The sequence below is a fragment of the Panicum virgatum genome, chromosome 7K (genome assembly GCF_016808335.1).
Source record: "Panicum virgatum strain AP13 chromosome 7K, P.virgatum_v5, whole genome shotgun sequence".
NCBI classification, from domain to species: domain Eukaryota; kingdom Viridiplantae; phylum Streptophyta; class Magnoliopsida; order Poales; family Poaceae; genus Panicum; species Panicum virgatum.
This window is the reverse complement of record NC_053142.1, coordinates 33641711-33667324: the sequence shown is the minus strand read 5'-3', so window position 1 is coordinate 33667324 and position 25614 is coordinate 33641711. Positions and strand designations below refer to the sequence as shown.

General features: G+C 47.9%; 1 protein-coding gene and 1 pseudogene across 6 annotated transcripts; both read left to right on the top strand.

The window, feature by feature from the left end:
* Window positions 1-4265: 4265 nt before the first annotated feature.
* On the top strand, window positions 4266-13150 carry LOC120641099 (annotated as a pseudogene).
* Window positions 13151-14516: 1366 nt separating this feature from the next.
* Window positions 14517-17441, top strand: LOC120641097 (putative 12-oxophytodienoate reductase 11). 6 transcript variants are annotated; one of them, XM_039917065.1, is made up of 6 exons: window positions 14548-14748; window positions 14968-15074; window positions 15590-15730; window positions 15846-15976; window positions 16261-16437; window positions 16664-17441. In XM_039917065.1, the coding sequence occupies exons 2-6, from the start codon at window positions 15049-15051 to the stop codon at window positions 17254-17256; spliced, it is 1068 nt and encodes a 355-aa protein (XP_039772999.1). In that variant the 5' UTR covers window positions 14548-14748; window positions 14968-15048; the 3' UTR covers window positions 17257-17441. The 6 variants fall into 6 exon arrangements, with proteins under 6 accessions (XP_039773002.1, XP_039772999.1, XP_039772997.1 ...); XM_039917063.1 differs by having other exon boundaries at window positions 14548-14802; XM_039917064.1 differs by having other exon boundaries at window positions 14548-14807.
* Window positions 17442-25614: the final 8173 nt, after the last annotated feature.

Genomic DNA, 25614 nt, shown 5'->3' with positions numbered 1-25614 from the left:
TTAGACCAAATGATTTGAATCCCACTTTTATTTGGCATTGTCGCTTAGGTCATATAAATGAGAAGCGCATTGAACAACTCCATAAAGATGGATTGTTAAGCTCATTTGATTTTGAATCATTTGACACATGTGAATCTTGTTTGCTTGGAAAGATGACCAAAGCGCCTTTCACTGGTCAGAGTGAGAGGGCGAGTGACTTGTTGGGACTTGTACATACCGATGTATGTGGACCAATGAGCTCAATAGCCAGAGGTGGTTTTCAGTACTTCATTACTTTCACTGATGACTTTAGTAGATATGGCTATATCTACTTAATAAGGCACAAGTCTGAATCGTTTGAAAAGTTCAAAGAATTTCAGAATGAAGTACAAAATCAATTAGGCAAGACAATTAAATTTCTACGATCTGATCGTGGAGGAGAATATTTGAGCCTTGAATTTGGTGATCATTTGAAGCAATGTGGAATTATTCCGCAGCTAACTCCGCCCGGAACGCCTCAATGGAATGGGGTATCCGAACGGAGGAACCGAATCTTGTTGGACATGGTTAAGTCCATGATGAGCCAAGCTGATCTTCCATTGTCATTTTGGGGTTATGCTCTTGAAACTGCTGCGTTCACACTGAATAGGGTTCCAAGTAAGTCTGTTGAGAAGACACCATTTGAGATATGGACTGGGAAGCGTCCCGGATTATCTTTTCTCAAAGTTTGGGGATGTGAGGCTTATGTCAAACGTTTGATGTCAGATAAGCTCACTCCAAAGTCAGACAAATGTTTCTTTGTGGGGTATCCTAGGGAAACCAAAGGATATTATTTTTACAATAAGGCGGAAGACAAAGTGTTTGTCGCTCGCAATGGTGTTTTCTTAGAAAATGAGTTTCTCTCAAAAGGATTTAGTGGGAGCAAGGTGCAACTTGAAGAAATTCAGGAAACACCTGAAACTGTTTCAGCACCCACTGAAGATCCACGGGATGTGCAAGATGTTGCACAACCCGTAGTTGAGGCACCAGCCCCACGAAGGTCTATAAGGGCACGTCGCGCTACTGACAAGCTCAACCTCCTTATTACGGAGGAGCGCCATGTATTATTGATGGAAAATGATGAGCCCTTGACCTACAAAGAAGCAATGCTGGGACCCGACTCCGACAAATGGCTTGAAGCCATGGAATCCGAGTTAAAATCCATGCATGATAATCAAGTTTGGAACTTGGTCGATCAGATTGACAGTGTAAGACCTGTTGACTGTAAGTGGATTTTTAAGAAAAAATTAGACATGGATGGAAATGTTCACATCTATAAGGCACGATTGGTGGCGAAAGGTTTCCGACAAATTCAAGGTGTTGACTATGAGGAAACCTTTTCGCCCGTCGCAATGCTAAAGTCTGTTCGGATTCTCCTAGCAATTGCCGCATATTATGACTATGAGATATGGCAAATGGATGTCAAAACCGCTTTTCTTAATGGACATCTAAGTGAGGATGTGTATATGACACAGCCTGAAGGTTTTGTCGATCCTAAAAATGCTGGGAAAATATGTAAGCTTCAGAGGTCCATCTATGGATTGAAGCAAGCATCTCGGAGTTGGAATATTCGTTTTGATGAAGTAGTCAAAGGGTTTGGCTTCATCAAGAATGAAGATGAGCCTTGTGTTTACAAAAAGGCTAGTGGGAGCGCACTTGTGTTTCTGGTCCTATATGTGGATGACATATTACTGATCGGAAATGATATTCCAATGCTTGAAGCCGTTAAAACCTCATTGAAAAAGAATTTTTCGATGAAGGATTTAGGAGAGGCGGCTTATATTCTGGGTATTAGGATTTATAGAGATAGATCAAAAAGGCTAATTGGATTGAGCCAAGACACGTACATTGACAAGATATTGAATCGGTTCAATATGCAAGATTCCAAGAAAGGTTTCTTGCCAATGTCACATGGCATTACTCTAAGCAAGAGTCAGTGTGCTACGACACCTGATGAGCAAAAGAGGATGAGTACGATTCCTTATGCTTCAGCCATAGGGTCGATCATGTATGTTATGCTTTGCACGCGCCCAGATGTTTCCTTTGCTCTAAGTGTTACGAGCAGGTATCAGTCAGATTTCGGTGAACTTCGCTGGACAATTGTAAAGAGTATCCTTAAGTACTTGAGAAGAACTAAGGATATGTTCCTAATATTTGGAGGCGAAGATGAGCTCCTTGTAAAGGGTTACACCGATGCTAGTTTTCAAACAGACAAAGATGACTCCAAATCGCAATCCGGTTTTGTTTTCTGCCTCAATGGTGGGGCAGTGAGCTGGAAGAGTTCCAAGCAAGATACGGTGGCTGATTCGACGACAGAGGCCGAGTATATTGCAGCTTCCGAAGCTGCAAAAGAAGCTGTTTGGATCAGAAAGTTTGTTTCTGACTTGGGTGTTGTTCCTAGTGCGTCCAGTCCAGTGGACCTCTATTGTGATAATAGTGGTGCCGTTGCACTAGCAAAGGAGCCTAGAACAACTAAGAAGTCCAGACATATACTGCGAAAGTATCACCTCATCCGTAACTTTGTTGAGAGAGGTGATGTGAAGGTTTGCAAGGTGCACACGGATTCAAACGTTGCTGATCCGTTGACGAAGCCTCTCCCACAACCAAAGCATGAGGCGCACATGAGATCTATGGGTATTAGATACTTACATCAGTGATTCTAGTGTGCGTGGGAGATTTTGTGTCATGAGTATGTTTATGTAATGATAAATAACTGTTATTTGTTCCATGGATGATTATTTTACATTGATTATCAAGTATGTGACTTGTTCGTGAAACTCTTTGTTGAAAATGATATGATTCTAAATTATCCCTAGTTTATGTCGTTGTGTGGGACAACAACGACGTTGAGACTAGCACATGCATTAATTGATGATCATGTTTCACGGATCATGGATATGGAGATATCGGATTAATGATGTGGACACATGTTGGTGAACATGGTGTTGGATTGACCCACTCCAAGACAATGTTGGGATTGTTATTTTGTATGTGCCATCAGTTGTTCTTGAGTGTTATACCTACTGAATCCTTAGACCTGAGATCGCCATTATTTCTCACTGTGTGTAGTGGTGCATCTTGGGGCTGCTAAACGCTACTCCGTGACTGGGTAGTTACAAAAGCAGCTTACAGGTATGTCATGAAACATGGAATGGGATGTGAGCGGATCAAGATGGAATTTGCCCCTCCTAGATAACGGGAGAGATATCTCTGGGCCCCTCGAGATAGTTGGATTTGAAAGTGCATGGCCATGCCAAAGTGATTAAAGAGTTAATCATGATGACTAAAGGTTAGTTATGAATAGAATCCACTATTAGATCGAGAGAATGGTCGAGCTATCACAAAGGTGGCACACATCTCGCTTTGAGCTTGACTGGTATCGTGTGGCAAAGGGATCGGTGTATGAGTATATCTATGGTTCAGCCGATATGATCTTTATGTGTATTTGTGAGTCACTATGCCCTGTTAGGTGCCGCTATTGACTTGTGATTCGGAAATGATTTCCGATCACGACCACCTACACATGAACCTAACGGGTCACACACTTAAGGGATTTGGAATGTTGAAAAGCTTGCATGTATGATTGTCTCTAGTGCAAGTGGGAGATTGTTGGTGATATGCCCAAGAGCCCATCATCACAATACGGTTTAAAGACCCAAGTGGATATTGATCCAAGAGGGATTAGGGTTACTAATGGGCCTATGAGATAGAAGCCCATTAGTACGCCCTATATATATGAGGGAGGGGCTAGGGGGGCGATGACCTGAGCCGCGCCACCTCCCTAGCCACCGCCCCTCCCTCTCTCTCGGCCGCCGCCCTTGCCGTGCGTGCGGTGCTAGCACACCGACGCCCGGCGTTTCATCCCCGTACGTGTGGACTCCGTGGATGCGCTGCTGCGACTGCTGCGCTGATCGGCTGCTGGGATCAAGTACGAGGAGCTCGGTTCGTGGGACGTGATCGACTACTTCCTCTATATCGACGCGCGACTTCTTCCGCTGCGCTGCGCGTCTAGTGGTAACGATCTATGATCTTCTACTCGCAAGTATCTTGGGTTTATGCGGTAGTGATGCTAGCGTAGCCTACCCATTTCCCTACATTAGCAATTCTAGGGAGTATTTGTGAGCCGGATGCGGAGGCTGTTGTGGCACCCATCCCGGACTTCATTGCTTGTTTTATCGCTAAAGATTCAGCACCGTCTGATTAATAGAGTTCCCATCAAAAAAAAAAAAATCACCCAGCCGGCCTCCGCCGGCTGCTGTCTCCATCTCTCCATGACTGCATCATCAGTGACCTCACCGGCCGCCAGAGCTGTGCCTGATGTTCTTGCATTATATTGGCCCCCTTTCTTTCTCAAGCGATCTTTGCGAAATGAGCCGGTCAATCGTCACCCAGGAGGCCCAACTTGGCAGCATAAAGAGACAGAGATGCGATGCGAATGGGGGAAGAGGAAGAGACAGAGACGGCAAACTGGGGGAGAAGATGAGCAACGACGGTGCGAACACTGTCCCCCTCCTCACCCCCCACAAGATGGGAAGGTTTCATCTTTCCCACAGGTAATAATCTCTCTCTCTCTCTGATCCCCCATTAGCAAGTGGAGCTTTGATTAGCACGCACCTCCAAGGTTCCAAGATGTTATTCGTTGGGCATCCTCAGTTCATGCGAGTTGAGCACTACGGGATACCATTAGGCCCCGTTTTCTAGAGAAGGAAGATGACAGTTATGGCCGGCAGAGCATCGTTTAGTGATCTTTGCTTTTGTGGAGGTGCGGCTTTATCTGCTTTAACGCAGATGCCGTCTGCTGTTCGTAGGAAGACTAGTCTCCCCGATTCTCCCCCCCCCCCCCCCCCCCCCCCCTTTCGCCTTTGCCCCAACCAAACCTTTCACAAAACTGATGGTAACTGTAAGTTCCTCAAATTTCTGAAAGGTTTGGTTGGGGATGACTCAAGAATTAGCTTATGACATGTATGTGAAACAGAAACAATTATTCTGAGGCGACCAAAAGCGAGTGCGATACTGAAAACGTTGCTGTTACTGTGGTATATCTTTGGACAATATCTTTGCTTTCATGTTCAGGGTGGTTCTTGCGCCACTAACTAGGCAGCGGTCCTACGGGAATGTTCCTCAGCCTCATGCCATATTGTACTATCAACAGAGAACTACTAAAGGAGGCCTTTTGATCTCTGAGGCCACTGGAGTGTCTGACACTGCTCAAGGGTGCGTCACCTAGATCCTCAGGCTGTCCCTTCTTCATACATCTAATTTTCATCTAGTGGCGCTAGTTCCTTTCTAACAGTTCAGTGCTTTTTCTAAAGAATAGATTTTTTCCCTGTATGATACAAGGTACAAGGAGCAAGTGGAAGCATGGAAGCCAATCGTAGATGGGGTCCACGAGGAAGGAGGGATATTCTTGTGTCAGATTTGGCACGTAGGGAGAGTCTCCAACTCCAGTATGTTTACAGTCTCTAGTATCAATTTTTATTCCTGGAGCTAAATTCAGAACAAATTATCTTTGGTGATAACGAAGATATTGGCACACTCATAATGTTACTCTGTATTGATGTTTTTTAGAGAAAAGATGGCATTATACCAACAAATGTTAACTGCTCTGGTGCAGCTTTTCAGCCTAATGGGCAGGCTCCAGTTTCAAGCACTGATAAGCCAGTGAAAAGTGTACATGTGGCTAAGTTCACACCTCCTAGACGATTAGAGACTAGTGAAATCCCTTTGATCATCAATGATTTCAGGATAGCTGCCAGAAATGCAATTGAAGCTGGTAAGCACCATCCTCTAACATTTTATACTAAATTAATAAGACTAGCCTACAAACAATTAAGAAATGTAGACTGCTTACTTTTTTCAGACTTGTCAAATTGGGATCAATAGAAAAATACTAAATTAGAATTCTAAGGTTCTTATGGATTATGTGTTAAATGTTCAACAACCACATAGTAGTAGTTTACTGCAATCCTAGTTCTGACCCCAGAAGAAAAGGGCAATCTAATCTTAACTCTATATGTAGTGTGTAGGATTCGATGGTATTGAAATCCATGGAGCTCACGGTTACTTGATTGACCGTTGCCGCTTTGCCCTAGAAATTGTTGAAGCCGTAGTTGATGAAATTGGGCCTGAAAAGGTTGGGATAAGGCTTTCACCTTTTGCCAATTATTCAGGAGCAGAGGACTCAAACCCAGAAGCTCTAGGCCTGTATATGGCACATGCACTGAATAAATTTGGAATCCTTTACTGCCATGTGGTGGAGCCTCGGAAGGTAAAACTTGGTGAAAATTTTGAAAACCCCTACAATCTTGGTCCAATGAGGGATGCTTTCAAGGGAACAATTATCGTTGCTGGCAACTACAATAGGATGGGAATAATGCAATCTCCGGTGGCTATGTGTGACAGAACCGCCAAATTAAGACTCCAAATTAAGCGTAATGGCCGTCATTTGAACACATCGGGCGCATTAACTTAATGGCTTAATTTGGCGATCCTTTCTCAACCCACGGCCCGATCGAAACAATACCGGTAGTCCCACGCGAAGGTGGACGCAGATGGTACAAATACGACATAATACTTGAAAATAGAACAACGCGACACAAATAATACATAACTACTTACAAACCAAATTCAGATACAAAAATTTTATAAACCGGGTTTAAAAACATACTTGATATACAAGTCTTCCAACAAATAAAACTGGAATTTACACTAGGAAAGAACTATACTACATTACCCCTAGAGGTTCTGCCTAACACCAGGTCAGACCGGTGTGCATGGGTTCCTCACGTATACACCGGTCAGACCGGTCCTTCAGACCGGTCCGGACCGGTCTGAACAAAACTGAGGGCGGCACACTCTGCCCTCAAGTGTGCAACCCGCCGACTTTATAGTCTACTGGTCTCTCTCCACAACCTCCCACCCCTCTGCATCTCGGCGGATAAATTTGACGCAGCAGGGGCAGAAATCGACGTCGGGGTGCCTTGAAACAAATTAATGGTGGCAACAACCCTGAGCAACTAATACTCAGCAAGACTTACCCGACCAGTGGGTATAACTTAGCCTACATACCTAGACATGCAAGACTTTTGGCTGGTGGTTATTTTGCAGAAAAGCGACTAAAGTAATTCCTTACTTTCAGTATTTTAGCTCCAGATTATGTACAAATTAACTCTAATCTAATGTTTGCATGAATCAACTATAGCAAACATGTTGGTGCAATCAAATAATAATTCCATGTGTTCATTGTTATATTTATACATATCCTCCTCATTCTATCATGAGACTACGATGCAGCAAAGAGATCAAGGCCCTCATAACCGCGAGACACGGCGAATCGATTCGATTTAACCTTACAAGATGTGCTATAACTCCTTGTTCCTTCATCCAGTTCATTCCAAGTATAATATCCACTCTTTGAGTTGAGAGTACTATAAGATGTGCTATAAATCTTTTTCCTTGTAACTAGAGTGGCACTCGCCTGACAATTTGGTTGGTAATTAATTAGCCCCCGGGCGAATGAATATTGTATGGATTTGGCATGTTTTCTATTCTCAATCCCAGCTTAATGGCACACTCCTTGCTAATGAATGTATGAGATGCCCCAGAGTCAAACAATATGATGACGGGACGATCGTTTACAGAAAATGTACCCGCCATCACTGGAGCTCCCTCGGGATACCCTCAAGGGTGGTGTAATGCACTTGTCCCGGTTTGAAGTAAGCGACTTTGCCTTTTTGATTCTGCTGACTGGACGACTGTCCCTACTTCGGCGGCATGGGGCAATTACGTGCGAAGTGTCCAATCTATCTGCAGTTGTAGCATGGGAAAAATTTGGGCGCACCCCCTGCTGCGGCACCCAAATCTTCTGCTCGCTCTGTGGAGGAACATGAGGCCTGACTGTCCCCTGTGGCTGAGTGTACTGAGGGGGCCTGTATCCCCACTGCTGCGGTGGCTGGTGCTGGAAGGGGGCACGCTGTTGGCCCGACTGCACCAAGCGAAACCTCTGGGGAGTGCTGTTCGAAGACCCCGCCGCCGGCGCCTTTCTCTTCTTCTCTGCCTTGTGAGCCAACTGGGCATCCTCCTGAATGATAGCACCGTTGACCAGCTCACTGAAGGTGTCAAACTTGACCATAGCCAGACGATCTTGGAGCTTACTGCTGAGCCCCTGCCTGAAGCAAGCCTGCTTCTTCTCATCTGTGTCCACGTGGTAGCCCGCATACTGCGATAAATTATTGAAGGCCTGGGCATACTGTAGGACACTGTTGTTACCCTGTTTCAGAGCCAAGAACTCTGTGAGCTTCTTGCGAATGACCCCTGCAGGGATATGATGTGCCCTGAAAGCTTCCTTGAACTATGCCCAGGTGAACCGAGTGCCCTCGGGAAACATGGCCACGTGATTGTCCCACCAAGTGCGTGCGGGACCCCTGAGATGCTGGGCTACAAATCCGGCCTTGTCTCCATCATTGTACGGGTGCAGGGTGAACTTGGACTCTATGGTCCGGAGCTAGCTATCTGCTTCCAGTGGCTCATCGGCTTTGTGAAACAGCGGCGGCTGGGTGCTTAGAAACTGCTCATATCCAGGGACAGCTGGCTGGTGGTGATGCTCAGGCCGCTGCGCTCTGCCCTACTCCACAATCTCCCGGAGGAGTGCTGTCTGTTCGTCTCGTCCGGAGAGTATGGCCGCAATGGCCTGGGCCAAATCAGAAGGGTTCGGTGGGCCTGTCATTCTACATTCAACCATGATTGGATTCGTTACATTTTTCTGATTACATAAAAATAATCATCACTGCAACTAATATCCGAATCATGGAAGAAAGCACCGGAAATAAATTATTTAGGCACAACTTAGGGCTTCTGTCCGCGCACAACCGGTCAAACCGGTGAAGGAGACCAGTTAGACCGGTCTGCATGGCTTGCATGACACTGCACGAGGACCAACCGGTCAGACCGGTGTCAAAGACCGGTCACCACCCAGAACTAAAACTCTCGGTGTTAGACCCGGGTGACAACCCTTGACTTAAATTCATAAACACAATTGAAAATAATGAATGCCATGATGCATAACTTACAACAGAAACTTTCAATTGCAAAGGAAATACAATGACATGATGCAAGAGCGTCCTACGTTAATCTCTCAACCAAACTGAACATCTACTCACGATTGTAACAATACTATATAGGGCTATTACGAGTAATCCCACCCACGTCGTTAAACAGCTTTTATCCAAAGTCAGAAATTCATTTTTAATTTATAATGTCTGTAAATTAGTCATGCTCGTATCACCCCCAGTGTGTTTCGGCTCTGATACCAGCTGTGATGGAACTGCCAAATTAAGACTCCAAATTAAGCGTAATGGCAGTCATTTGAACACATCGGACGCATTAGCTTAATGGCTTAATTTGGCAATCCTTTCTCAACCGACGGCCCGATCGAAACAACACCGGTAGTCCCACGCGAAGATGAGCGCAGATGGTACAAGCACGACATAATACTTGAAAATAGAACAACGCGACACAAATAATACATAACTACTTACAAACCAGATTCAGATACAAAAATTTTATAAACCGGGTTTAAAAACATACTTGATATACAAGTCTTCCAACAAATAAAACTAGAATTTACACTAGGAAAGGACTATATTACATTACCCCTAGAGGTTCTGCCTAACACCACCGGTCAGACCGGTGCGTACCACCGGTTAGACCGGTGTGCATGGGTCCCCACGTATACACCGGTCAGACCGGTCCTTCAGACCGGTCTGAACAAAGCTGAGGGCGGCACACTCTGCCCTCAAGTGTGCAATCCGCCGACTTTATAGTCTACTGGTCTCTCTCCATAACTTCCCACCCATCTGCATCTCGGCGGATAAATTTGACGCAGCAGGGGCAGAAATCGACGTCGGGGTGCCCTGAAACAAATTAATGGGGGCAACAACCATGAGCAACTAATACTCAGCAAGACTTACCCGACCAGTGGGTATAACTTAGCCCACATACCTAGACATGCAAGACTTTTGGCTGGTGGTTATTTTGCAGAAAAGCGACTAAAGTAATTCCTTACTTTCAGAATTTTAGCTCCAGATTATGTACAAATTAACTCTAATCTAATGTTTGCATGAATCAACTATAGCAAACATGTTGGTGCAATCAAATAATAATTCCATGTGTTCATTGTTATATTTATACATATCCTCCTCATTCTATCATGAGACTACGATGCAGCAAAGAGATCAAAGCCCTCATAACCGCAAGACACGGCGAATCGATTCGATTTAACCTTGCAAGGTGGACCTAACCAACACGGCACACATACGCCCCGTCGGACCACACGCACCAACCATTCCTCTCCCCGCCTCGAACTACAGGACCGCCCCACCATCATATGGTCAGCCGAGCTCAACGTGAGACCACCAAAAGTAAATACATGCATCACATTTCTCCGCGACTACTCGACTACCCCAGGAGGTGAGATGGAGTCCGGTACTTTCGAAGTGAGGCAGTACTAAGCTTACCGGTTTCGACTACCTCCTACTCCCGGCATGCGGTTAGTACAGTTCAATCCCCGATCTGCACTGCCGATAACTACCGGTCCTTAACCGACTCAGACGAGGCTAAGGCACCCAGGAACCCTGTTCTGCTGCCATACCTATACATCATCATCACTCCCCGTTCGGTCTCACATTTCCATATCACTTTCAATAACTCAGGGACCGTAATATAAACACATATAACTTATATCTCGTGAGTAACCGGAAATTACCCGACTTCTAAATATCCTATATCTCGCGAGTGACAAGAAATTACTTGTCTTCTATCGAAAAACCATTAAGCATAGCACTTCTATCATCCTATACATACTAGTATAATTCAGGGAATCCTAGGGATCATGCAACTAGGGTTCCAAACCATTCCTAAACCTAATGCACAAGTAATAGTTACGTATATAGGTGTCATAATTTAAAATAATAGGATGTGCACCGGGGCTTGTCTTACGTCTGTTGCTCAGTGCTAGGGTGAATTGGACCTTGGGCCGGCCCCTCACGATCCTCCTACTGCAGGGCTTGCCCCTGTGGCTCCTGTGTAGGGCTGGATATCAAGCCAGCTCGGCTCGTTATGGCTCGGCTCGTTATAGCTCGGCTCGTTAACATATTGGCTCGGCTCGGCTCGTTATACTAACGAGCCAACAGGCTAGCTCGGCTCGGCTCGTTAGCGAGCTCGAGCTAGCTCGTTTGGCTCGCGAGCCAATGTAGAGAGACAATATGAACACACATCATCACAGAGTATGGCTCGTTTGGCTCGTTATAGCTCGTTTGGCTCGTTCCAATTCTTGCTTCTTATGCTGCTCTTCTTACCCATTTTCCAGCATTGTTCCAATTCTTGCTTCTTATACAACTATTCTAACTCATTTTTTATATAAGCAACCTCTTGTTCATACCTTGAGGAGTCATAAAGCTGACTAAAATAGAACTGAATATATATCATTTTGAACTTAGGGTCAAGGATTGTAGCAATAACCATGACATTGTTCTTCTCTTCCAAATATTTATCAAATTTGTTTAACATTGCAGCACTCATTTTCTTCAAATATGAGTCATTAGAATTTTTTGTCTTTAACAATGCACCCATTTAAATTTGCTGGCTTCATAATTAACTGGCTCGTTATGGCTCGCGAGCGGCTCGCGAGCCAGCTCGAGCTGGCTCGTTATAAAACGAGCTGGCTTGTTATAAAACGAGCTGGCTCATTATAAAACGAGTCGAGCTCGAGCCGAGCCATTAACGAGCGAGTCGAGCGAGCTAGCGAGTTACGAGTTTTTCGTCCAGCCCTACTCCTGTGGCTCTGCAACCACCTTGTACACAATTTCCTCCGCCGCGGCTTCTACACGTATGCATATGCATATGACATGAGAGAATGCATGCATGATTTATAAAAATACAAGTAACCAATAACCAAATCAATTTCTATCTATTTTTCACTAACAAACCCTGATTTAACCCTCTCAGCCCTGCTAGCACCGGTCAGACCGGTATACCAAACCGGTCAGACCGGTCTGGCCTGTGAGCGACTCGAGACCCAAAAATCCGGAGTATCCGAACACCTACTCGGAGTATCCGGACTCCCAAGTCCGGAGAATCCGGACCTAACTCTGGAATGTCTAGATCACCACAAACCCGGAGTATCCGATCCAATTACCGGACTGTTCGGGCCCCTACCGGTCAGACCGATATACCCGACCGGTCAGACCGGCCCTACCCAGACCAAAACCAAGATTCTTGGCGCGGCGAAAATTGCCCACTAATTCCAATATCCTTCTAGGAACTAGTTCCAGGGTGCCATTGGAGGTGTTTGGCCAGAGGGAATCACCTAAGATCATCTAGAAAAGGAGATCGACTCACACGAGCTTCATACCTTGAGTGAACTCCTCCTTACACGAAGAACTCGAATCCCAGGCACCCCAGGGAGGGAATCGAGGGGAAGATGAGCCACCACGCGGATTTGATCCTTTCCCCGGCCTTGGAATCAAAGGAAGAGGAAGGATTGAAGAACCTAGGGCTTGAGAAGGGAAGAGCTCGGGGAGAGTGAGTGAGAGAGCTGGTGAGGTCGAGTGCACAGGTGAGGAAGAGAGAGAGAGTGATTTAAATGTTGTGGGGCCCAAAACGGTTGAAACCAGTTCAACTGGTCAGACCGGTTGCTCCGACCGGTCCGGCCCAAACTGACAGAAAAATTTTTGGGTTTTGTGATTTGTCGTGTGAGTTGAACTAATGGCCATGGTGAACTTAATTACCAAGGATTAACACCTGTGTGTTACACTATGCTGACTTGGTTGCATATGGGCGCTTATTTTTGTAAAATCCTGACTTGCCTCGGAGGTTTGAAATTGATGCTAGTCTCAATAAGTACAACAGTGAGACTTTCTACATCCCTGATCCAGTTATCGGATATACTGACTACCCATTTCTTTCATGGTCGATGGTTGGATAGCTACCTTCTGTATACTAGTAATATTAGAGGACTAAGGTCATTAATTGATCTGAATTCTGGGATTTCATGTGCATGGACCAAGCAATACGATCATCCTAATGGAGTCATGCTCACTATGTTACATGTTTCCTCCTTTTGCTTCCACATGTGTTCCTTTTAGTCACTGGCATAGCCAGCGAAGGAATAAACTAAGGATAGGTTCAGTCGAGTGCTCTGGCACAGATGTTTAATGCTTTAGGTTTCAAATTTTAGAGCTTAAGAAAAATAGAATCCACTAGCTCCTCAAGACAGAAAAATAATTTCTTAGGCATATGGTTCGAAATGATAGTCTGTGGTACAAAAGCTATATATACTGAACCTTCTTGTTGTATAAAGAGACCAGACTTATGAATTTAGGGAATCACAGCTCTTATCTTTACTCATGAATGTCCTCACATGCTCGAGATGTATCTATTTAAAAATTAGCAAAAATGATATTCTAAATTTCTTTTTGTATATAAAGAAATCTACATAAATTGTTTCCATACGTCTGATCTATATATAAGCTGATACTGAATTAGTGATGGCGCAAATTTTAAAAGTTTGACCGCACGTATTATAAACATGATCTCTTTTTGAATTGAAGGAGCAAATAGTAGGCATAATTATTGGTCAAGTACAAAAACAAAGTCTATCTGTACAATGCTTATCGTTTAGCATCGTGTATCTCTGAACCCCCCGCGCGAATAAGAATGAAGCTTAAGGGGGGGAAATCAGTGGTTGATTTTTTGTGTCATCTCTTGCTATTGCTGGCATGAAGTGTTGCTACTCTTGGTGACGATGCTCTTCAGCCTCCAGCTTCGATCGCGTGCCTGCGTCTAGCCTGGCTGAACTGCCTCCGCCTCCACATGCCGGCGCAGCTCCTCGACCCCGCCCCATGCCGACCAGGAGAGCCACGACATCTTGGTGGGCTGTGTCGCTTGCGGTCGCACATTTTTCCTGTTCAGCAGCTGTGCATGCAAACCATGCCATATTGCCATCTGACATCATCAGTCTAAGGCAAGGTTTGGATGACAATACCAAAGGTGAAGAAAGTGGTGAACTATAAAACGAGGTCAAAGTGGATTGTGAACTATAAAGCTCTCTTTTGCTTATGCCTAGGTAGTGTTGTATATTCTCTTAGGTCCTGTTTGCCCCCTCTGTAAGTATTTCTTCCTTGTACTCTTTTATTTAAATAAATTTTACTGCAGGGGCCTCCCTCGCAGTGTTTCAGTTCAAAAAAAAAGGAATTCTGTTTATATTTTCTTTTCATTGGCAAGGAAGGAAGCCATTATTTTTGGCAAATAAAGAATTCTCTTGGCCAGGCCAAGACCTGCCAGTCGGCCACTTTAACTTTTGGAATAAAGTGCCATGTTTCAATAAGAGCTTTTCAATATCCCCTCCTATCAAAGCAAACATCAGATGCCGGTGCATCGCCTGTCCGCATCAGTCACCTCACCGCGGTTGTTGCCTGCCGTCCTTGGCTCCTCAAGAGTCGGGGAATGCGCCAGGTTCAATGAATCAGCTTCCACCAATCAATTGCTCTCTCTAAGTGTTATTAAGAGGCTAAGAGCGGCACCATCTTCCCACTGATTATCAATCACCATTCATCAGCACCAAATTGGCAGCATAATAAAGAGAGGTGCCAAGGCAAAGTGGAACTGTGGGAAGAAGAGAAAAAGGACGACACAGGACAGGAGGGAGGGACCTGTGGAAAAGGAATTTCAAAAGTTAATGTCTTATACAAGCTCATTGGATAAAAGACTCTGAAGACACCCTTCTTAGTTTGGTTCAATAGCTTGGCTTAGTCCCTTTAGTCTGTATAGCTCGTAGATAGCTCTTAAGTTTCTGTCTAGTTGTTGCTCCCTTTTGCTTCTTTTTTCACTTGTACAGGCTTACTGTTTTCCTAACTTTTGGTGTTCTTTTTTTATATAAATAAAATTTTACAGTGGGAGCCTCCCTCGCTGTTTTCAGTTCAAAAAAAAAGCAACAGCGGCGCCAACGCTATCCCCCTCCTCACCCCCTACCAGATGGGGAAATTTGATCTTTCCCACAGGTATGCTCTCTTCTTTGGTTGGACCAATCCCAATTCCTAATCCCCAATCATCAAACTGTGTGAGATTAGCTTCCCCCGAGAAGTGATTCGTTGGGAATCCTCTGCACATGCGAGTTGTGCAACTGGAGGTTTCATGTGGCCGTCAAAGCAGCAAAACTAGGTAGTGGCCGGCACAAGATCGTAGTTCTCCAGTGTATGTTGTGATTTTCTTCGGTTTTATTACTTCGATTGGACGACGTCTGCTGTTCATCGGGAGAGTAGGTTCCCCAATCCAATCATGCTTTTGCAAGTTGAGGGCGGGGATGCTTTCCAGTCGCAGAATGGATATGGGTAATGAATGTGTGTCATCGTGTTGAATTGCTTCGGAAAATAGAGTTATTTTGTAACAAACCGACTCCACCTTATTCTTACTTCTTTTGAGAAAAAGTCCAAGGAACCTGGAAGCGTGACGTGTGTATCAGCAATTTTCAAAGATCCATTTGGTCCTAAGAATTTCCCTTTGTCTTTGTTTCTAGAGTGGTTCTCGCACCACTGACAAGGCAGCGGTCCTATGGCAATGTTCCTCAGCCTCATGCCATACTGTATTATCAACAGAGGACGACTAAAGGAGGCCTTTTGATTGCTGAGGCCACTGGAGTGTCAGACACTGCTGAAGGGTGCGTCACCTAGATCCTCAGGCTGCTTCTTCTTAAAGTCTATGTAGACATGTTAAGTTTCTTCTTCAGAGTTTAGTGATTTCTAAAGAAGATATGTATTCTATTTGCATACAAGGTACAAAGATACTCCTGGCATTTGGACAAACGAGCAAGTGGAAGCATGGAAGCCAATCGTACATGGGGTTCATGAGAAAGGAGGGATATTTTTCTGTCAGATTTGGCACGTAGGAAGAGTTTCTAATTCCCGTGAGTTTGCATCCTCTAATACAAACTTGTTCGTGCAGCCAAATTTAACGGTAGTGTAGTTAAATTGCAAGAAAATTAGCTTCACAATTATTCATGAAGACTTCATAACAGCATTAGTTATATCGGCAGACTCGTGCCATATTCCTATTATCCATGAAGACTTCATAATAGTAATAGTTATCCTTGTCATCAACGATGATACTGGCACAATCATACTATATTTCTACTACTTTTTTAAATAAAATATGGCATTATACCAACAAATGTTAAATGCTCCAATGCAGCTTTTCAACCTAATGGGCAGGCTCCAATTTCAAGCACTGATAAGCCACTAAAACCTCAAGTGAGAGCCAATGGTGTAGATGTGGCTACTTTCACACCTCCTAGACGATTAGAGACTGATGAAATCCCTTCCATCATAAGTGATTTCAGGGTTGCTGCTAGAAATGCAATTGAAGCTGGTTAGTACCTTGTCACAGTTTAAAGTTAGCCTACAAAGTATATGCAAATGTCAATTTACTTTAGTCAGAGTTATTTATCAATTGATTAGGGTCAGTTGAAATTAACATATAAATGTTCATTTGGATTATTTCTGAAGTGTTCAAAGACTATCTAGTAGTTTACTGAAATCCTAGCTGATACCTGAACAAATGGGCAATCTAGTATTTGACTCTCTGGTGTGTGTAGGATTTGATGGTGTTGAAATCCATGGAGCTTACGGTTACTTGATTGATCAGTTTTTAAAGGACCAGGTCAATGATCGCACCGACAAATATGGTGGCAGCTTAGAGAACCGCTGCCGGTTTGCATTAGAAGTAGTTCAAGCTGTAGTTGATGAAATTGGAGCTGACAAGGTTGGGATAAGGCTGTCACCTTTTGCTAGTTATTCAGAAGCACCAGACTCAAACCCAGAAGCTCTAGGCTTATATATGGCAAATGCACTGAATAAATTTGGAATCCTCTATTGCCACGTGGTGGAGCCACGGATGGTAAAACTTGGTGAAAAATTTGAAACACCCTACAGTCTTCGTCCAATGAGGGATGCTTTCAAGGGAACATTTATTGTTGCTGGAGGCTACAATAGGGAGGATGGAAATAATGCAATCTCCACTAACTATGCAGATTTGGTTGCATATGGACGCATATTTTTGTCTAATCCTGACTTGCCTCGAAGGTTCGAAATAGATGCGCCTCTTAACAAGTACAACAGAGACACATTTTACGTCCCTGATCCTGTTATTGGATATACTGACTACCCATTTCTTCCAACAGATGTGTAAATGGGCCCTTTTCAGCGAAGTTATTTTTAGATTGAGTAGCAAGTTGTTGTACTGGAAATATTACAGGAATGAGTCGTTCGGAATGCCTAATTTTCATATGTATGGACAAAGAAATACGATCACTGCAATCAATCTTTATATTTGCAATAAAATAGTGAGAAGCCTTCAAATAGGTTTGCATGCAACTATTCTGAGCCTCATGTAATCAAATGGGGCTTCCATCTTTCGTCATTTTCCATCTTTCGTCATTTTCCTTTCACGTCTCCCAATAGTTACACAGTCACGGAAAGGTGGGATCTCATATGGAAGTCCATATGGTAAAGTTGTTTAGCTTGTCTTTTGCTTTCCTGAGCTTATCAGAAAAGTAACTGATTAAGCATGTCTTGGAATGATTATCCATCTATGAAGTAATTGTACCTTGTTGTTACTAAAGAAATCAGGCTTGTAGATCAAGGGAATATTAGCTCTTAGCTTTAGTCGTGGATATCACCACCTAGAGGAGATGCTTCTGCAGTCACAAAAGGTTATTAATTTTGACATCAACACAATTTGAACACATATATTTGACAGTTGCAAGTAATGTTTCGGACGTCAACACATTTACAGAGGACAGCTTTGACCACTCTGTCCTGCATGATGAATTTCAAACCTAGTGGAAATGTACTATATGATAAAAAAAACAGACAAATCTGCACATATCATTTTGTATCACCAATCTAAATATCAGCAGTATAAATAAGGAGTTTGATCATATCTACTTCGAACCATGATTTTTTTTTATGGAATAGTAAAAAGGCACCGCTATTATTCCCATGTAAAATAAAAGCTATACAATGGCTAGTTTGTTGCGTGGCAACTTTAGCATCTTGGAAGTGCTAGAGTTTCCTGTGTTAATTTCCTGAAGATTTTGCGTGGTCTTATAGGCTTATAGCTGCCACTTTCATTTTCTGTGTAAAATATCTTCTAATTAAAATGTATGGCAGATGCACACCATCAACTTGGAGTTTTTTTTTCGTTTGTTGGTGAGCAACTGAGCACCAATAGCTTTCCCAACAGAACATGTTCTATATAAATTTATTATTGTAGTTTCTAGATGCCTGCTGTTTTTCTTTGGTTTTTCTAATAGATAAGTCTTTGTTGTTGGTCTTTGTGGTCCCTTGTACCCCTGCAGCATCTTGTAGTCCTTAGCATCTTGGACTGCAGGCATCTCTTGTACCCCTGCAGCATCTTGGACTGCAGGACAGCAGTTAGTGTCCTCTCTAGGACAGCAGTTAGACTAGTGTTAGAATAGCATTATTGGCTTCGTTTGCTGCCCAGCAGCCTGCTGTATATATATGTGGCCACCCCTCCCGTTGGAAGGCATGGCATTGTGAGTGTGAATGAAGAAAAACCCAGAAAACTTCTCCAACTTGAGTGTCATCCTCTCAGCTCAATGAGAGTGAAAATTGAGCTGCTAACATCTGGTATCAGGGCCGTACTTTCCTGTAGACTGGATATCTCATGTTCTTCTCCCTCCCAAGCAGCAGTAGCAGCTGCTGCAGCACCAGTAGCAGATAACGCAGCAGCAACAGTTAGCGCAGCAGCACCTGCAGCAGCCCCTCTTCCACCTTCCTCACCCGAGCAGCTCGTCTGAGGCTGCGTCTTCTCCACGCAACAGCCCCTTGGAGGTACGCCATGTCCGACGCACCGTCTCAGCGCTCGGTCGCCTCGAGCGCATGGCGTCAGCGATATGCCGAGCTCGCCGCGGCAGAGGAGCGCAGGCGAGCGACGGCACAAGCCGCTGCAGCAGCGGCGAGGGCGGCCAGGCTGGTTGCAGCGGAGCTGGCGGCGGCCAGGGTGGAGGTGGAAGCAGAGGCGGCGGAGGATGCAGTGCGTGCGGCGGAGGTCGAGGTTGAGACCTTGCGCGGCAGCCTCAGCGGCTCCATCGCCGGCGACACCACCGCCGACGGGGACCTTGAGGAGTTGGAGAGGGAGAGAAGGCGGGAGTGGACCGCGCGGTGGGTAGCAGCCCACCCCGCCGGCGGCGGCCTGAAGGGCGGCGCGCCCGGCGGCGGTCCAGGGGCCCGCGCGCCCGGCGGCGGCCTGGATGGCGGCGCGCCCGGCGGCGGTCCAGGGGGCCGCGCACCCGGCGGCGGATGCCGCGCCCCTGGCGGCGGCGCGTAGGGCGGAGGCGGCGCCCCTGGCGGCGGCGCGCAGGGCGGTGGCGGCGCTCCTGGCTGGGGTGCGCGTGGCGGCGCCCCCGACTACCACGGCCTCCAGGCGGTGGTCAGGGACGTCGGCCCCTGCGGTGGGTGGCCCACCCTCACCAAGACCAACTACGTCGAGTGGGCCGCAGTCATGGAGGTGAAGCTCCAGGTGCGGCATATGTGGGAGGCAGTCCGGTACGGCGACGTCGACTACGATGAGGATCGACGGGCGCTGGATGCTCTCATCACAGCAGCCTCGCCCGAGATGCAGTTCACGCTTTCCAAGAAGCAAACTGCCAAGGAGGCCTGGGACTCCATCGTTGCGGCACGTATCGGCAGCGACCGCGCCCGCAAGACCACTCTCCAGGCACTTCGCAAGGAATGGGAGAACCTGGCCTTCAAACTAGGTGAGGATGTTGATGACTTCGCCCTCTGTCTCAACACTCTGCTGCAGAAGGTGGTGCAGTTCGGCGACGACACCTACGACGAGGAGAGAGCCATCGAGAAGCTCTTCCGCTGCGTCCCCGAGAGGTACAGGCAGACCGCTCGCTCGATCGAGTCTCTGATGGACCTCTCCACCATGACGATCGAGGAGGCGATAGGTCGCCTCAAGGTCGTCGACAACAACGAGCCACAGCCTCCCTCGGGAGGCATCTCCATCGATGGGAAGCTCCACCTTACTCAGGAGCAGTGGGAGGCCCGGCGCGGTGACAGGAGGAGGGGGGAGCCCTCTTCCTCGACTGGTGGCCGCAAGCGCGGCAAGCCGTGAAAGGGGCGCGGAGGTGCCCAAGCCGGGGCACGAGGGTGCGTCGAGGGTAGCGCCCGCGGAGATGCTCAGGGCGGCGCCGCCGATAGGCCCAAGGCGGCACGAGACGACGCCTGCCACAACTGTGGCAGGCCCGGCCACTGGGCCAGGGACTGCCCGCAGCGGAGGCGTGGGGGCCAAGCCCACGTCGCGGAGGCCCAGCCGGATGACGAGCCGGCTCTGTTCCTACTCCACGGGGACATGGAGCCGCATCTGGCGGCACCGCCTGCCACCGCTCTACTCCACCTCGACGAGCCGCGTGCCCGAGTCCTCCTCGGCAACGGCTCTGACGATGACAGGGTCGATGGCTGGTACCTCGACTCCGGCGCCATGCACCACATGACCGGGCGGCGGGAGTTCTTCTCCGACCTGGACGTCGACATAGGTGGCTCCATCAGGTTCGGGGACTCCTTCGCCGTGGAGATCAAGGGCGTGGGCTCCGTGATCTTCACCGCCAAGTTCGGAGAGCACCGGATGCTCACCGGAGTCTACTACATCCCGGCGCTACGGAACTCCATCATCAGCCTTGGGCAGCTCGATGAGAGCAGCTCCCGCGTGGTGATCGACAGCGGGGTCCTCCGCATCTGGGACTACCGTCGCCAGCTTCTCGCCAGGGTGGTTCGAGGGAAGAACTGCCTCTACATCCTCCACGTCGGGGTGGCCCAGCCTCTTTGTCTTGCAGCTCGCAGGGACGATGAGGCATGGCAGTGGCACGAACGCTTTGGGCACCTCCACTTTGAGGCCCTGAAGCGGCTCGGCGCCAAGGAGATGGTGTGAGGCCTCCCATGCCTCGACCACGTGGAGCAGCTCTGCGACGTCTGCGTGTTGACGAAGCAGAAGCGGCACTCCTTCCCCCAGCAGGCGAGCTTCCGAGCCAAGGAGCGGCTCGAGCTCGTACACGGGGACTTGTGTGGCCCGGTGACACCGGTCACACCAGGAGGACGGCGCTACTTCCTGCTGCTCATCGACGACCTCTCCCGCTTCATGTGGGTGATGATCCTCGGCAGCAAGGGAGAGGCTGCGGACGCCATCAGGCATGCTCAGGCTGCTGCGGAGACGGAGAGCGGCCGCAAGTTGCGCATGCTGCTCACCGACAACGGCGGTCGAGTTCATGGCATACTACGCAGATGAGGCCATCCAGCGCCACTACTCTGCGCCGTACAGCCCGCAGCAGAAACGGCATCGTCGAGTGGCGCAACCAGACGGTTGTGGGGATGGCCCGAGCCCTCCTTAAGCAGAGGGGGATGCCGGCTGTCTTCTGGGGAGAGGCGGTGGTGACGGCCGTCTACATCCTCAACCGCTCGCCCACCAAGGCACTCGACGACATGACGCCGTATGAGGCTTGGCATGGGCGTAAGCCGGCGGTCTCCCACCTGCGGGTCTTCGGCTACCTCGCGTTCGCCAAGAAGCTTGGCCACATCGGCAAGCTCGATGACAGGAGCACTCCGGGAGTGTTCATCGGCTACGCGGAGGATTCGAAGGCCTACCGCATTCTCGACCCGGAGACACAGCATGTGCGCACGGCGCGCGACGTTGTGTTCGACGAAGGGCGAGGATGGGCGTGGGACAAGGCGGTGGACAACGGCTCGGCTCCGACGTACAACGACTTCAGCGTCGAGTACGTCCACTTCGAGGGAGCTGGGGGAGTAGGCAGCTCTTCTTCGCCGAGCGTGCCTACCCTGGTCCACGAGCCTCCACCGACTCCGGCGCCCGCCACACCAGCGGCACCACGCCCTTCAGCTACGACTCCGGCTGCGCCGAGTTCCTCGGCTGCACCACCACAGCCGGCGACGCCGCACACTCCAGTACCGATAGCCACTCCTCCGGGCACGTCTACTTCGACACCTGCTCGTGCTGAGCACAGTCCGGTGGAGTTCGCTACTCCGCTCTCTCACGACGAGGAGCGCGTCGACGCGTACCACGACGGCGAGCCGTTGCGGTACCGTACGATGGAGGACCTTCTCGGTGATCAGTCGGTGCCGAGACTGGTGCCTCACGACCTGGAGGCGCAGTTGCACCTCGCGTACGACGACGGCGAACCTTGGTCTTTCGCAGAGGCCGAGAAACACGCGGCATGGCGTGCCGCGATGCAGTCGGAGATGGACGCGGTTGAGAAGAACCGCACTTGGGAGCTTGCTGACCTCCCTCGTGGGTGTTCAAGCTGAAGAGGAATGAAGCCGGCACCGTCGTCAAGCACAAGGCTCGCCTGGTGGCACGAGGTTTCGTGCAGCAGGAGGGGGTCGACTTCGATGATGCCTTCGCTCCCGTGGCAGTGGCACGGATGGAGTCCGTGCGACTTCTCCTTGCGCTGGCTGCCCAGGAGGGCTGGCGCGTCCATCACATGGACGTCAAGTCGGCGTTTCTCAACGGCGACTTGAGAGAGGAGGTCTACGTGCACCAGCCGCCGGGGTTTGCGATCCCCGACAAGGAGGGCAAGGTGCTACGCCTGCGCAAGGCCCTCTATGGCTTGCAGCAGGCCCCGAGGGCGTGGAACGCCAAGATGGACTCCACGCTCAAGGGGATGGGCTTCGAGCAAAGCCCGCACGAGGCGGCCATCTACCGGCGGGGCAGTGGCGGAAATGCCCTGCTGGTGAGTGTCTACGTCGATGACTTGGTGATCACCGGCACCAAGGATGCGGAGGTGGTGGCGTTCAAGGAGGAGATGAAGGCCACCTTCCAGATGAGCGACCTGGGGCCTCTCTCCTTCTACCTGGGGATCGAGGTGCACCAGGACGACTCCGGGATCACACTTCGACAGACCGCCTATGCCAAGCGCATCGTCGAGCTCGCTGGGCTCACCGACTGGAACCCAGCTCTCACTCCGATGGAGGAGATGCTGAAGCTGAGCCGTGACAGCACAGCAAAGGAGGTGGACGCTACTCAGTACCGGCGCCTTGTGGGGAGCCTCCGCTACCTTGCCCACACACAGCCGGACTTGGTGTTCTCCGTCGGCTACGTTAGTCGGTTCATGCAGCAACCGACGATGGAGCACCAGCAAGCCGTGAAGAGGATCATCCGCTATATTGCGGGGACTCTCGACCACGGTCTCCACTACCCGAGGTGCCCTAGAGCGGCACACTTCGTCGGGTACAGCGACAGCGACAACGCCGGCGACATCGACACCAGCAAGAGCACGAGCGGGATCCTCTTCTTCCTCGGCAAGTGCCTCGTTAGCTGGCAGTCGGTCAAGCAGCAGGTGGTGGCCTTGTCCAGCTGCGAGGCCGAGTACATAGCGGCCTCCACCGCGTCGACTCAGGCGCTCTAGCTCGCTCGACTGCTTGGTGATCTACTCGGCAGAGACACTGGAGCAGTGGAGCTCAGGGTGGACAGCAAGTCCGCTCTGGCCTTGGCGAAGAACCCCGTTTTTCACGAACGGAGCAAGCACATCCGGGTGAGGTATCACTTCATCCGAGGCTGCTTGGAGGAAGGAAGCATCAAGGCGAGCTACATCAACACCAAGGATCAGCTTGCGGATCTGCTCACCAAGCCCCTTGGGAGGATCAAGTTCCTTGAGCTTTGCTCCAGGACTGGGATGGTCCAATCTTCCCACAAAACGACGCACAAGACTTAGGGGGAGAATGATGGATAAGTCTTTGTTGTTGGTCTTTGTGGTCCCTTGTACCCCTGCAGCATCTTGTAGTCCTTAGCATCTTGGACTGCAGTCATCTCTTGTACCCATGCAGCATCTTGGACTGCAGGATAGCAGTTAGTGTCCTCTCTAGGACAGCAGTTAGTGTCCTCTCTAGGACAGCAGTTAGACTAGTGTTAGACTAGCATTATTGGCTTCGTTTGCAGCCCAGCAGCCTGCTGTATATATATGTGGCCACCCCTCCCGTTGGAAGGCATGGCATTGTGAGTGTGAATGAAAAAAACCCAGAAAACTTCCCCAACTTGAGTGTCATCCTCTCAGCTCAATGAGAGTGAAAATTGAGCTACTAACATTTTCTCTATCAGAAACTACAGATACGGAAATCCCAGCGAGACCTGAGTTTTGTCTGTTCACTACTTTCACCATGCATTTCCGTATCTGACAGTTTTTCACCATGGCTGTCAGCCACATTTTCTCGCTGAGGGAAGACATACGAGGAAGAAGATAAGAAAGCAACCGTTATTGGGCCATTGCTTACGGGCTCTCTTTATAAAGTTTTTCACCATGCATACTGTGAGATACGGAAATCATGGCTGACGGCAGGACAGGAAACCCCGGCGAGATGTGAGGGAGGGACTGAGGGCATCAGACGGCTCGGGCAGTTCTTGAAACTTTTGGCTGATTCAATAGTGTTGTATGAGAGATATTAAGCCGAAAGTAGACAAGCCATAAGCCGAACACTGTGTTTCGGCTGATACACAGTGTTCGGCTTATCTGCTTTCGGCTTATTCTCTCTCACACAGTACTATTGAATCCATCGAAATCAGCCAATTTTTTTACCAGCCAAGCAGAGTGTTTTGATAATAAAGAAACATAGCTGCATTTTGAAATGCTCAAATCCATGTGTCGTCTATAACACAAGTTGTTGATTCTTAGGTTCCATAGGAGTTCCTAGGATTTGCTGAATGATTGTATAGCTGTGCCTCGCTACTGTGATTGATAACCTCAACTTCCACTATACTTGAAGATAACTGGTTTGTAATGTGGATCTTAAGCAATATTAAAGGATTCATTAAAGGGGTGGTCCTGGTAAACTGAATCATAGTCCTCATGGTACTATATAGTTTTTCTTTAGTTTGGTACTTTGGTCAATTAAGATTTATTTCAGCTGTGCATGCACAAATTGATTATGTTTATTCCTGCCGAAAGCTTCTTACTAGCAAGAAAACGAGTGGTCCTAAAGTAACAAACCAAGGCATGCATTGCTGTGTACTGGCTGTTGCTTTATTCTTTTAGTACTTGCCTATTTGGGACTGTGGAAATGACAGGTTCTGGATTTGTTGAGTAAGCTATTCCACTCTTGATTGAAAAAACATTGTAGCGCCAACCAGCAGTTTGGTTTCCAAAGCGTGTATGCCAAAAGAACAGGTTCTGTCGCTGACAGCTCCATTTGAGACTTTTTTGTTAGTGTTAGAATTTATATATGACGGAGAGATCTGGAGAACAAGTTCACAAAAAAATAGGCTTTGTGAAATCAAAACTGTGGTATGCTTAGTGGAGCCTTAACAGCTTAGTGTGCACACTTCTCTTTTCTTTTTTACTTTACAAAAATAAGTTTAGACTTTAGAGCGTACAACGTGGCTTTATTGTTTCCTACAATTTGAATCAGATGGCGGCATAGAGAATATGTGTTTAGAACAAAGGAAGGTGTAGATTTTAAAATTTTAGTCTGACCTTTCAAAATAGAACAAATTCTTAACAATACAAAGTGTAAATGC